This window comes from Anguilla anguilla, chromosome 11 (genome assembly GCF_013347855.1).
Source record: "Anguilla anguilla isolate fAngAng1 chromosome 11, fAngAng1.pri, whole genome shotgun sequence".
In the NCBI taxonomy this organism is placed as follows: domain Eukaryota; kingdom Metazoa; phylum Chordata; class Actinopteri; order Anguilliformes; family Anguillidae; genus Anguilla; species Anguilla anguilla.
In genome coordinates this window covers 7,104,684-7,118,039 of record NC_049211.1, presented here as the reverse complement: position 1 = coordinate 7,118,039, position 13,356 = coordinate 7,104,684, and the positions used below count along the sequence as shown (strand labels likewise).

The following is a 13,356-nucleotide window of genomic DNA, read 5'->3' as shown; positions in this document are numbered from 1 at the left end:
GAACCCTGTGTGCCTTAGCATTTACATACAGCACGTGGACACATCGGGAAATTGTACATTTACTAAACATAAAGCACATTCTTTCCAAAGTAAGGTCATTTGTCACATTTTATAAATAAATTTACAAGTACGATGTACAAATCAATAAGGAATACAGCATTTCAAATTAAAGGGAGATACAGAAATATGTTATTAGTGAACTGAAGAACAGATTTCATTGGAACATTTTTTTCTGTTTCTGTTCACCTCTTCTGCAAGGTTTCAGGCTTTCAGCCTGCTCAGATTTGGTTTTTTTTAAGAATGATGGTTTTTCCTGTTGAATAGCATTATTGACTAAATCTATATTCTTATACAATTTTTGCCTGCCTGTGCAATAATGTGCATTATTGATGTAGCTAATGTTACATGTAAAGTAATTCATGATTTTAAACACATTTTGCTTGCATGAAGTAGAAAGACTTCCCAGCTGAAATATAGTGATGAAATAATAAATCCTGGATAAGGGATAAGGACAGAAGCATGCTGCTTGCCACAGCTCGTTAGCATTTCTGTGGTTATTTGTGTGGATGATAACAGCAGTAATTGCTTGTTCTCAAGTCCCTTCCATCATATGATGTTTTTGTGTCACAGGGCACTGCAGTGAAAATAACCTCTAAATTCTTCCAGTTCACAAAAAAAAAAAAACAAGAAAAAAAAAACAAGATTGTTTAAGATGATTAAGTCTTTTTTATGGTTGTTGCAGCAAATACATTATGTGATTTCTTGTGTCTTCCAGGAATGAACTACTGAGAAACTGTTGTAGTTTTCCTTGGAGTTAAACGTACCTCATTCTGTTTGCAGAGTTGGTCCTCCAGGAAAGTAGGGGATGACACCGATTTTCATTGGCTAGGGTCCTGGATTGAAAGAAACAACAGGGTGACTGCCAAGCAAAAATACTTTGGTTATGGGATAAACTAATCCAGATTACTAGCCTCTCCTCATTATTGTTTCACCATATGTCTCTATCATCCTTTGCTTTTGTATGGTTCTGAAGACTGCAAAGACAAGCTAGTTTATGTCCATGATGGCTCACTCCCATCTGAAAAGAGAGTACAGATTGATGAGAAAGTTGTATATACACACACACACACACCCCAACCCTCTGGGTGTTTTATTGACAAATCTATACATCTATTTGATGAGTGCACTGAACAAGTGCTATTCCAGAATGTGGGATTTAGTGGACTTGGAGTAATGACTCATTCTGACAGATTTCTGCTACTGTTTTCTCTGATATTACTACTGCTTGTGCATGTGCACATGACTGCACCAAGAAGTAACCAAGAAGAAGAAAAAAGAAACGGTCCATTTCTGCTGTTGCTCAAAACAATAAACATGGTTATTACAACCGAGGCCAACACATTACATTTCAAAGCTTGGATGTAATTGCTTGCAATATAAAGGAAGGGGAAAAATGTGTTCTTCAGACAGCGGAACAATTCTGAGTAATTGGTACACACGGATTCTCACGTCCAGATGTCAGCAACGAACTCCTATTTTTATACATTTTTTCCCCCTGAATTTGGAATTCCCAGTTATATCTGTGAGACCTGCCTCAGCTCAACAGCATCCATTGCCAAGGCACAGCAGCTGTGGCCTTATCAAGGTACTGGAATCTGAACTGCTATAAATGGATGGTCTACAAGTCATGCAATTCGAGAGCACCCCGGATTTAAGCCAAATGGATATGCAGAGTAAAAAGTTCAGTATTAATTTAAATGAGAGTTTATGTGAGTCAAAGAGGGGTTAAATGGACCATATGACATCAGAGTTTATTTAAACATCTGAGCCAATTTAATTAAAAGGGGATTTTATGCAGCTGTATCTCAAAAACAAAATGAAAACACTGGGAATTATATAAATTAAAGCATAATTTTTAAAAAAAGTACATGAAAATGTTTTAATTCATAGAACTACACGCTACCCAACTTTCGTAGTTTTAAATGCCTGAGCCAATTTTGGACTGATCACTGATGTGCAAAGAGAAATGCATGGGAAAGTTTCATAAATTATTTAGGTCATTTAAACTCATTTTATATCAACTTATGTTAAATTATGCTAAAAGCATTGAATTATTCATTACCCTAATTCATTTTGGTCACATTTTCCAGGCTGGATGAATCCAGATTTTGGCCTGACATTTTTAATATGTATAAAACATATGAGCTCCAGCACAGATCCTAATTTCTTTATTCAAACCAGGCAAACATAATTAGTATATGAATCGGAAACAATACAATAAAAAATTTAATAAGATTCAAGATTATATTTCAGGTTACAGTGACAAAAAAAGTGTATTGGCCATCCTTGATCACTCACTACGGTTTATTACAGTAAGACATCAGGTACACTTTGAGACAATGGATATCAGCGAATACATGTGTTCCCTGCGTAAACTCAGATGAAGCAGTGTGAAGCTATGTGACAGAATGGCATTGCGTCATGTGACTTATGACTGGGTGAATGAGAAGAAGCTTAATAACTCCTGTGACTTTCCCCACACCAGGGAACCTTGGTGAGGGAGGAGAAAGTACAAAGTTTCAGACACCCAAACACTGTTCTGTTCCAACCTCACGGCAGTGAATGACCTCATCACTGTGTATGCAAATACAGCACCATGGCAACGAGGCAGAGCCAGGAACTGTTCCGTTCCATTGGGGCAACCGTTGTCCGATTTCCACAAAAATCTTCGCGGCGATACTAAAATTAAATTGACCATGTCACGCAATTGAATCTCACTTGAATTGAATTAACTGCGACTTGTTTGAGGGACAATGCTGCACTCACCATCAAATATTTTAGACGTGAGACAGACTTTCCGATAAGAACCTGAGACCGTACGTAAATGCATGTGCACAAATGCAATGGATAACTCATTCTCTTCTTTGAATGTAGGCTATTCTTAGGTTGTTAAACTTTCCTGAACATGCATTTTAAGTTATTTTGGTGTTTATTTTAATGGTAACGGAAAATTACTGACGAAACCAACAGTGACCACAGGATAACATGCTAATGGAAAAAGTGCTTTCCAAAGAGGCTACTTTTCTTAATTAGATTACAGACTGACAGGTGAATCAGTGGGGTTCTAATTATAGAAACTGGGAACACCTGGTCCCTCACGCCAAGCCATCTGTGGAAAATGAAGAGTTCAAAAACAACCAAAGCCGTCTGTGTTAAAGTACATTTAAGGAGAAAATTATGGAAGAACGTAAACGTATGTTTGCAATGACCTGAACAGATCAAAAGATTGGCCGCAACATTAAATGAAAATATAAATCTAAATATATAGCTAGTTAATACAGTAACTCTAGCCATTCATATGTGCTGCTATTATATAACCACACAACAGCTTGCATATTGCTGCTAGTTAGTTCAATAACTGGTTACCCATCACTTGTAGAATATAGATAGATGGCTAAAGCTAAAAATTAGGCAGGACATGTGATGACAGTTTACCTTACATCGACGGTAAACTCCGAACACCGCTATAACAGGAAGGCAATGGGACTCAGTGAATCTCAAGATATGGCCCTTTAACCTCGTTTTAAATCACGGCTGAAAGGTGAATTTAGGGTCACAGAGAGGCGACGCAAACGCATTCTAAACATTCTGCGTATTACAGCCTACCTTTATGTGTTTATGAAGTACCTTTGTCATTGACATACATAAAAGTTTTGTGAGAGGAGTGGTGTGTCACTTATAAACCACAGCATGAAAGAATGTTACCTTGGATGACAGGATGTTTGGTCCATAAAGTGAGGCTGTCCCTGCACACTCTCCGTTTCTCAGAAACCTTTTCCTCGATTTCCAAGCAGCAATGTTGACAGGCTTATTTATTTATTTTTTTTACTGCACCAACCAGAGATGAAACTGAATATTTGCACCACCAAATTATCCATTCCTCCACATTCAGTATGCACTGCATGTTTTTTTAATGTCAAACCCATACTTCCCAACGCATCAATCAATCAAACGATTTACGTGACACGTTTTACAAAAAATGTTTGTGACAATATATATGCATCACAGTATACTCTGGCCTAAACTCCTACAAACCAAGCCAGAGGTGATGGTGACAAGGAAAAGCTCGCTGGGTGGCATGTAATAAGAACTATTGGGCGGAAGCAGATTCAGTGTCCATTTAGGTTGAAATCCTCACTTTAGATTTTTTTGCTCAGGGAACCGAAAAATTTCAGGCCAAAAGCAACTTCACATTTTTCTCGGGTTGCTTCCATCTTCCAAGATGAAAGCAACCCAACTATCCTTTCTGGTAAAGACACTATCTTCTGCACACTCCCACAGGCAGCCATTTTAAATGATTACCTGGAAAAAGGTTGTTTCCTGAAGGCTATTTTAGGTTAACAGCTATGAAAACAACCCAAGGGCCATTACGGAATCCGTCATCACACAACACTATGTTTACAGGATGACGCACACAACTGTTAAGCCTTTCAGAATCAGAAGTGTTTTTTGAAAACATTATTAAACAGCATTTTGAAGAGCTAGAACTGGAATTGGGGCATATGTAATTGTACCATAAGATAAAAAAATAATACATGTATTACTATTATATTAAATCACATTCATAATGTAGATCACCAGAAATGGAAATTTACCACAAGAAAAAAACAAAAAACTTCAGTTTCATAAATCACAGGCAGTGTAAGACTCAACCGCACGGCACAGGAAAATGCACAACTTCCTGCGTCAGGTCATGACATTTCTAATTAGTATTGAGTCACGCAGGACTCAGCTGGACAGGATGGCCGACTTTCACTGAAGACGCTGCCCATTGCCTTTCATGGTGGTTCATTTAACCTAGAACCTAATACAGTTCTAGTCGGTGTTCCGGTGAATGGTTTTTGCTGACTCGGGTGTTGCGCCAATTCAGAAGGTCCTACAGCATCTAAATCAATGATCTCAAATTTAAATCCAGTGTGCCATTTTTTCTTAAGTGCCTTCACACACTTAAGCGCTTAATACAAGTCACTGATTAGCCAAGAGTCTCCACACCTCACCCAAGCTCTACACAGGCTGCTGACTATAAGGAAAAAACCTGTAGACACGGCAGCCCTCCAGGACTGGAGTTAAACCTGCAGACACTGCGGCCCTCCAGGACTGGAGTTAAACCAGCAGACACTGCAGCCCTCCAGGACTGGAGTTAAACCTGCAGACACTGCGGCCCTCCAGGACTGGAGTTAAACCTGCAGACACTACGGCCCTCCAGGACTGGCGTTAAACCTGCAGACACTGCAGCCCTCCAGGACTGGAGTTAAACCTGCAGACACTGCGGCCCTCTAGGACTGGAGTTAAACCTGCAGACGCTGCGGCCCTCCAGGACTGGAGTTAAACCAGCAACCCTTCAGGACTGGAGTTAAACCTGCAGGCACTGCGGCCCTCCAGGACTGGAGACTGAGATCCCTGATCCGAATCAAAGTCTGTTGCTTGCATTTGAAAGACTGTAATAAATACATTTTTCATTTTCATTTAATAAATTTAAAAAACCATACAAAACAATAATTTATAATAAACTTTATTAGGTAGTTACCGACATTATCTACAGCACTGGATACAAAGAAAATGATACTGTGCAGGCCTGAAAGGAAGGAAGAGCAGCACTCCGCATCCATGCATAACAGAAATGAACGCCAGATGACTACAATCGCACAAATCTAAAAACAAATTTGTTAAGAGAAAGTCTACGAAGAAAAAAAAAAAAACACCACATCTCGGCAAGTCTCAGCCTCTCTGTGTTAAGTCAAAAAGGGCTGCACATCATTTTCCTTGCATTGTCACCATTACCCAGCATCGTCTCCCAACGAGAAATTACAATGGATGATTCATGAACAAGGCACCACACAGCAGCATCACCACATATACAGTTTAAAATTTTAGCGCCATGAACCCAGTTTCCAACTCCCTCTCAGCCTCCGTTAAAATAATCTTCATAGATCATGTACAAACACAAACCCGCCCCGCCCCCGCCCCCCCACACACACACACACACACACACATTTTTGGACAATCTGATCAGATCAATGTACAGACATTTTTTTTCAAATTTAAAATAAAAAGGAGTTTAAAGAAAATAAGCTGTAAGACTTCCTGATGGGTAAAACGGTACAGAGCCCATCACAGTGACGTGATCATTTAAAGAATACACTTTAAAACATGAAACTTTTCTCCCCATAAAAACTCAGTTTTAACCAGTACTCTGTGAAACAGGCACTTGAGATATTGCAGTAAGAAACCTGATGTGTTGGTGCGGTGTGCGCATAGAGCACCCCACGCTTTGAAAGTAAAAACACGAGCGTCGACGCTTTTTGAAGTGAAGAGGGGGACCAGCTCCTCAACAGCATTGAAGCCACAGCAATCTGCGTGTGAATGTGTGCATAGGTTAGAGTGTGTGTGTGTGTGTGTATGTGGGTTTGGTGTGTGTGTATGTATGTATGTGGGTGTGGGTTTGGGGGGTGTGTGTGTGTATGTATGTGGGTGTGGGTTTGGTGTGTGTGTGTGTGTATGTATGTGGGTGTGGGTTTGGGGTGTGTGTGTGAGTATGTGGGTGTGGGTTTGGTGTGTGTGTGTGTATGTATGTATGTGGGTTTGGGGTGTGTGTGTGTGTGTATGTATGTGGGTGTGGGTTTGGGGGGGTGTGTGTGTGTATGTATGTGGGTGTGGGTTTGGGGTGTGTGTGTGTATGTATGTGGGTGTGGGTTTGGGGTGTGTGTGTGTATGTATGTGGGTGTGGGTTTGGGGTGTGTGTGTGAGTATGTGGGTGTGGGTTTGGTGTGTGTGTGTGTGTGTGTGTGTGTGTATGTATGTGGGTGTGGGTTTGGGGTGCGTGTGTGTGTGGGTCTCCTGGCTGCACATGGCTCCCATGCAAAAACCTTGGAGCAGCGCTTTAAAAAAAAAAAAAAAAAAGAATTAAATACAGGAAGTCTCTCTGTTCTCTGCCAGAGTGACTGCAAGGAACAGAGGGTCGTTTTTTTTTTTTTTCAACAGCCTATTTACCGATGCCTTGTTCTTCTTTCTTTCCAATTCATAAAGACGCACAGCCTGGGATTTACTAGTTTATGGAGTTCATACTGAATCATAACGGCATGACAGTGTAGGTGTTTCTGCACCCAGGACACACAACAGCATTCATAAAACGGAATATTTCAATGGTCATGTACCAACGTGAACATTAAAATATCGAATCATCAGGTCTGGAATCATCATCCGTCATAGAATGACAGCACCAAAGTCGTCAATGGCAGTCATCACAAAGGGGGGTCGTAGAGATCGATATAAACCAGATCTGATGACGGTGATGTGAGGAAGGCCGGGATAGCTGGGTGATGAGGGCACCCCGTCCCGCCGCGGTCTACGCGCGCACGCTCCTCCCATCGTCATTGGTACAGCAGGTAGTTCTTGAGGGAGGCGGGCAGGGGGAGTCCGTGAATCTCGCTCAGTCGCTCCCTTCCCAGCGCCATTCTGACTGAGCGCCGGCACAGGTCCATCAGGGGGAGGGGTTCAGCTGCGTGGGGGGGGGGGGGGCACACAACAGACAGCGCTTAAGATCAGAGATCAACAAGGAGCACAACATCAGCTGAGCAAGCACTTGCCAAGTCGCGAGTCAACTGACAAAAGGAGAAAGTTCTCAAGCTTGGGACTCGTCGTAATGCTGGTCTCTCTTTCATAATAACCACAATTGCAACCTCTCCTCAGTTGCTAACGAGTTGTTAATTGGGGGCTTAATTTCAAATGCCAACCAGGACTCACTCTCTTAAAGCCACGCTGTCAGAAATGGCCATGCATGTCAAGAGTAGCTACATATTCCCACATCAGAAGGTGCAGAAATGAATGTTTTTAAGGGCTGAGAGTCTGTGGTCAGTGTGGTTATTTCTGAAATAAAGCCCTGAAAAGGGGCAAACTCTCGGTGCTGTACAGGTATGGGGCACGCCGCCCCCCTCAAGCCATTACTCAGCGGGATGGCATACCGTACTTGCCGTCCCACTATCCACATCTGAGGGGCAGTCACATCAACCAAATCTTTCACTTTGTGTCCTGTTGCATATCAGCAAAGGATTCCGTAGTACAGCATTTAACATTTTTATCTGACTGAATTATAGTCTGCAGTGAAGCAAGCAGTAGGCTAAGTGCTGAAAAATATGGACACCTGGGTCACTGAAATCTACAGACAATGAAGTTCAAACAAAGTACACGGTAATAAGCCAAATTCTGAATTGCCAAAATGCGTTTAAAATCATCAAGAATGGCAGAATGTGAGCAGATGTTTGAACACAGGAATCAGCGAGGCACAGTTATAAGGTTCATTTCAACTCAAAAACACAGCCAAGTTTTTTCTTTCAGTGACAGAGAGAGTCATCCATGCATTTGACTCCCCTAGACTACTGTTATGCTCTGTGTGCAGTTATAAATCATCACGTTTTATTGAGGTTAAGTTGTCAAGTTTCAGCAGCTAGGTTTTCAACAATCTGAAAAGATGTATACCAGTACATGGGTTTGTCCAACCAGTACCCCATGGACTCTATAGGCTTCCATTAGTACTTATAACTGATTGCAATGATCACTCTTAGTAAAGTAGTACTTGGATTTGCCCTCAACTAAAACCCTGTAGTAAAATTGTAGTAGCCAATATGCCAGAGAAACAGCTCAGATCAGCTGAGAAAAAGAAATGTTTTAATGTTTCATCAACAACGATAAAAAAGGAGACCAAAACCTTCACTGTAGTTTTCTAAACCATCTAAGCCCATACTCAATAGCCAAAATGCAGAAACACTTGGATGTTTATAATCTTTTAAAAACAATTTAAAGATTCCTTTTCATTTTACTTAAAAACAAAATCATTTAAAATTAAAAAAAAATTCATATCACTTCACTATCTTTCACTTCACTCACTGCCTTTTTAATTGCACCTTTGTGGAAAAGCTCTGTATGCATAAACAAATATTATTTCTGCAACCACTCACTGCTTTCTGCAAGTTTTATTAATCGAGAAATTGGCCGTAGCAAATAACAAATACAAAAAAAACAATGAGTTCCCAAGACAACGACTGACTGTCGGCTGGAAAAAGAGAACGCTCCATTCATTCATGTCCTGATGCAAACCTTTAGTGTCTGGATGGAATCTTCCTAAGCAGGTGTTTTTTTTTTGGAGGGGGGGGGGGGGGGGGGGGGGGGGAATGTCACTTCAATAAACGCAATAAGAATCTGAGCGGTAAGACTCCCTCTCAGAAACCCAGGGATGAATATGCAAGTTGACAGGGAGGGGGAAGAGCACTTCCATAACATCTTTTAAAGTCAGGTTCAGAAAAAAACTGCTTTCGCCCCTTCGTTTACAAAGTATAAATTTTCCATTATAAACGTCTGCTTTTTTGTTTATTTGAAGATGGACATCTTGTGAAGCAAACTGTCAACAGTAAAATGTGAAAACGGGGATAAACTGAATGCAGCCTGCTGTCTCCTGTCTACCCAGTTCTAAGAAGAGGTAGGCTAATGGATGAGATAATGGATGAGGTAATGGATGAGGTAAAGCATGGTCATGCAAACCTTCTACACCAGCACAACCTTATACACAAGAACGGTGTGAAATTCCCCAGAATTTCCTTACATCCTGGGTGTGTGTTTCACAACTGTCAAAATTACCAACCCACCGTCCTCCATCATCCCACACCTGTTCCTCACTGAGAAAAAGAGTCTGCATTTCCCTGATCTGGATGAGAACGACTAGCAGAACATCAGTTATCCAAAAGTTTGTCATATGACTGAACATCCATTCTCCCCGTACAGAAACAGACCAACAGGTCCCTGAAGAGTCTGATATAAGCAATCCGGTTTTCCCTTTGCAATACAATAAGTAAAGCAACTTTTATACACACCACTGCTGAATATCTACACTAGGCAGTGCCACTGTACACAGTAGTATAAATGGAGGGACTCTGTGTTTCCAGCACAGGTTTTAACCTATAGAGGAAGCACATGAAACCAAGTGGTATCCTATACATACACAGCACAGAATTACACCTTTTCCCCTCTCATTTGCCAGTATGAAAAAAACAGGCTACACACAAGAAATACGTTGTTTTTTTTTAAGTTTCAAAATGTCACTTATTTATACAGAACACATCAGTCATGCGAAGAGTTTAAGACAACGGCAAGTAAATTAAGACTCTGGTCTTCCATCTTGCTATTCTAAAGTGCGCTGTCAATGAATTCCGAGAGGTGGCGGGTGATTTATCAAGACGGAACGCTTGTCCTTGTGTAAGCGAATAGCAGCCCGCGTTGCCACGGCAGCAGAGTGTCCCGTGTACCCATAAGTCCCCAGGGCACACGCTCTGGCCGTCCAACAGGTACAGGAAATGCAAATGTGATTGATAGTGGAGGGACCGGATGGTGAAGGTGAGGAGTGAGATGATCGAAGCGGAGGCGTCGGAAATGTACGCTTGCTGCTTCAGACTTCCATCCGAACCTGCAAATAATTATTTTGCAGATCTAAACCTGAATTATTAGTCGAGTGTCATATTTGTATAAACTGCTTTCCATCCTTTTAATTTTTGATAAATTATTATATATTTTTTGTCTGTGGTGAAGTTACAGTAATACAAAAATATATTGCATAACCAAAGTATTTTAAGATTCTAGACTTTGCGGAGGAGTGACTTGCTTTTCCTAAAGCCAAATACTCCCTGCAGCGGGAATTAAAAACAGCATGCAAATGGCCTCCCAGGTGAAGTGCAAAGGTACACAATGACATCAGAGGCCCTTATCAGCGCTAGTGCATTACACTCTCGCTCGCACAGGACCTCTGTACCGGTAGCTCGGAGGACGAAAGAGCAGCACAGTGTGTGTGTGTGCGTGTGTGTGTGTGTGTGTCTGTCTGTGTGTGTGTGTGTGTGTGTGTGTCTGTGTGTGTCTGTCTGTGTGTGTGTGCGTGCGTGCGTGCGTGCGTGCGTGCGTGCGTGCGTGTCTGTGTGTGTGTGTGCGTGTGTGTGTGTGTGTGTGTGTGTGTGTGTCTGTGTGTCTGTGTGTGTGTGTGTGTGTGTGTCGTGTGTGTGTGTGTGTGTGTGTGTGTGTGTGTGTCTGTGTGTGTGTGTGTGTGTGTGTGTGTGTGTGTGACTGTGTGTGTGTGTCTGTGTGTGTGTCTGTGTGTGTGTCTGTGTGTGTGTCTGTGTGTGTGTGTGTGTCTGTGTGTGTCACAGCCAGCCAAAGTCACTCATTTAAAATCCTGCAGCTGACTGCAGCCCATTCAGCACCGCGAGTGAAGATCTACAGCCCAAATGTGCTGCGCTACCTCTGAGGTGTGGACAGAAAGCTTTCGCTTTAATAGAAACGGCATGAGGGGGAGCAGTGCTGTACTGGACCACGAGTCTATGAATTCTGCACTGCACTGCAGAGAAAACATTTTTAAAGACCGCTTTTAATTAGCATATTCATTCTGTCATGAATTTTACAAAAGGTTTTTTTGAAATTTATTTAGTAATTAATTTTACGCACATTTTTACGTTCCTCTCATTGTGTGCTGCCTTTTAATTTCATTTCTGGGGTTTTTTTTTTTACGTTTCGCTTTATTTAGGTCGTATCGTTTTCAATAATTTTACACGACGCACAAAAAAGTCGCACGAAGGGCGTTATATAAACAGAGTGATTATTTATTTACCACACGCAGGGCCGCGGCGTGCCTGCAGCCCCGGTCCGCGCCCGCACATCCAGTCACACGCCTGGCGCATGACCGCACGCGGTCCCCCACGACACATGACACCGCCGTGGGGGGGGTTCTCTCAGCGTGTGCGGCGCTGGCAGGGCACCTACACGCAAAGGTTTTAGGGCAGGGGCGCACAACTCCGGATCCCGGAGGGCCGATCCGCGCGCTGGTTTTTGTTCCAGCCGATCACCGTTTCTCACAGCTCTACAAACTCTATGCTGCTTCACTCCTGTGCTTGAGCACAGTGAAATCTCTAGGATAAAACTGGCAGACTGTGACTCTAGCTGGCGCTTATACACACAGATCAAGATGTCAGATCAAGATATGATTGGGCCAATTCAATAAACGTTGGGAAATGCTGGCACAAAATCCTGAAATTGCTGTGCACCCTTGCTTTAGGGCCTTTGAATGAATCAACGCACGACAGTAACGATACTTTAAAAAAAAAAAAGATACTTACGGTCAAGTCCGTTAATGTAGCGGATCCTGATCTCACAGTGTCCCCACACCGCGCTGACTACGGGGTACAGTTTCTTGCCCTTAAGTCCCCTGAAGGCGACCCCCAAATACTGTCCGTCCACAATGAAACTCAGGGTGCCCTCGTCCATGTCCAAAACCACCAGGAAAGAGTCGGGCACGATGAAGGTCTCGTCGGGCTCTAGGAAGGCGGGGTAGGTTTTGCCGGGCTGGTTCTTGCCGTCGTGGTAGAGCTTGTTCCTGCCCAGGTCCCAGCCCCAGGACTCGTGGTTGTTGCCCACCAGCGCCGTGTAGCCCACGGAGTGGAGCGGGGCGTCGCCCGTGGCCACGCCCACCACGGCGTGGGTGCCCCGCTGGCGCATGGCCCAGCTGATCTCCCACACGTGCAGCCCGCGGGTGTAGCCCACGCGGCCCCGGATGGCGTCCGTGCTCTGCGCCACGGGGTGCCGGTGGAAGACCAGCTTGTTGTCCTCCTTGACGAAGATGTTGAGCGAGCGGTCGTCGTTGTTCCACGAGTGCTGCACCTGGACCTCGGGGGCGGCGGGGGGCATGTCCAGCAGCATGTCCAGCCGGGCCGGCTTGGTGCAGTCCAGGGCCTGCAGCTCCAGCTTCAGCGGCCGAAACGCAGGGTCCCGCATGTCCACAGTCTTGATTCCTCCGGGAACCTTCTGCCCCATGCTCCGGGTGGATTTCAGCGCAACCTTTCCCCCCGCCTCAAAAAAAAAAAAAAAGGAAAAAAAAAATCCTACGCTGTGGACCCTCCCCCCACAGCAGCCTCTCTCTGGCCAATCAGGTGACTGCCCCCGTCCTCACGGCGCCGCTGTTGCTAGGCGACTAGGTCAACACGTGTTGGTCAAGCCCACCTGCGGAGAACAGAGGGAAGAGAGAAAAGCAAAGGGAAGCTCCAGTTAATCATTAACAATGAGAAAAAAGAAAAAAAAAACGCTTCGCTGACCTTTCCCCCAAAGTCTGGCTACAGAGAGCGGCAACCGGTTTTCTGCATGATTAAAAACATGCAATTCCCCACACGCTTGTTCCTCCTGCATTCTTGACCACTGTCATTACGTTCAGAGGCAAGTCACGTGACTTCCACCTTGGCAAGAGACGACGCTAAATGCTTCATAAATATGTTG

The 13,356-nt window shown here is 43.4% G+C and overlaps 1 protein-coding gene across 1 annotated transcript in view; it reads right to left on the bottom strand.

Annotated features, from left to right (window-relative positions):
• Positions 1–7,379: 7,379 nt before the first annotated feature.
• LOC118207270 (SPRY domain-containing SOCS box protein 1) overlaps positions 7,380–13,356 on the bottom strand; it is a 29,625-nt gene continuing 23,648 nt past the window's right edge. The window contains exons 2-3 of the mRNA XM_035380654.1: positions 12,207–13,086; positions 7,380–7,558 (exon numbers count right to left, since the gene is read on the bottom strand). Of these exons, the coding sequence (XP_035236545.1) occupies positions 7,431–7,558; positions 12,207–12,900 (822 nt within the window). The 5' untranslated portion in view covers positions 12,901–13,086 and the 3' untranslated portion in view covers positions 7,380–7,430. The remainder of the gene's footprint in view (positions 7,559–12,206; positions 13,087–13,356) is intronic.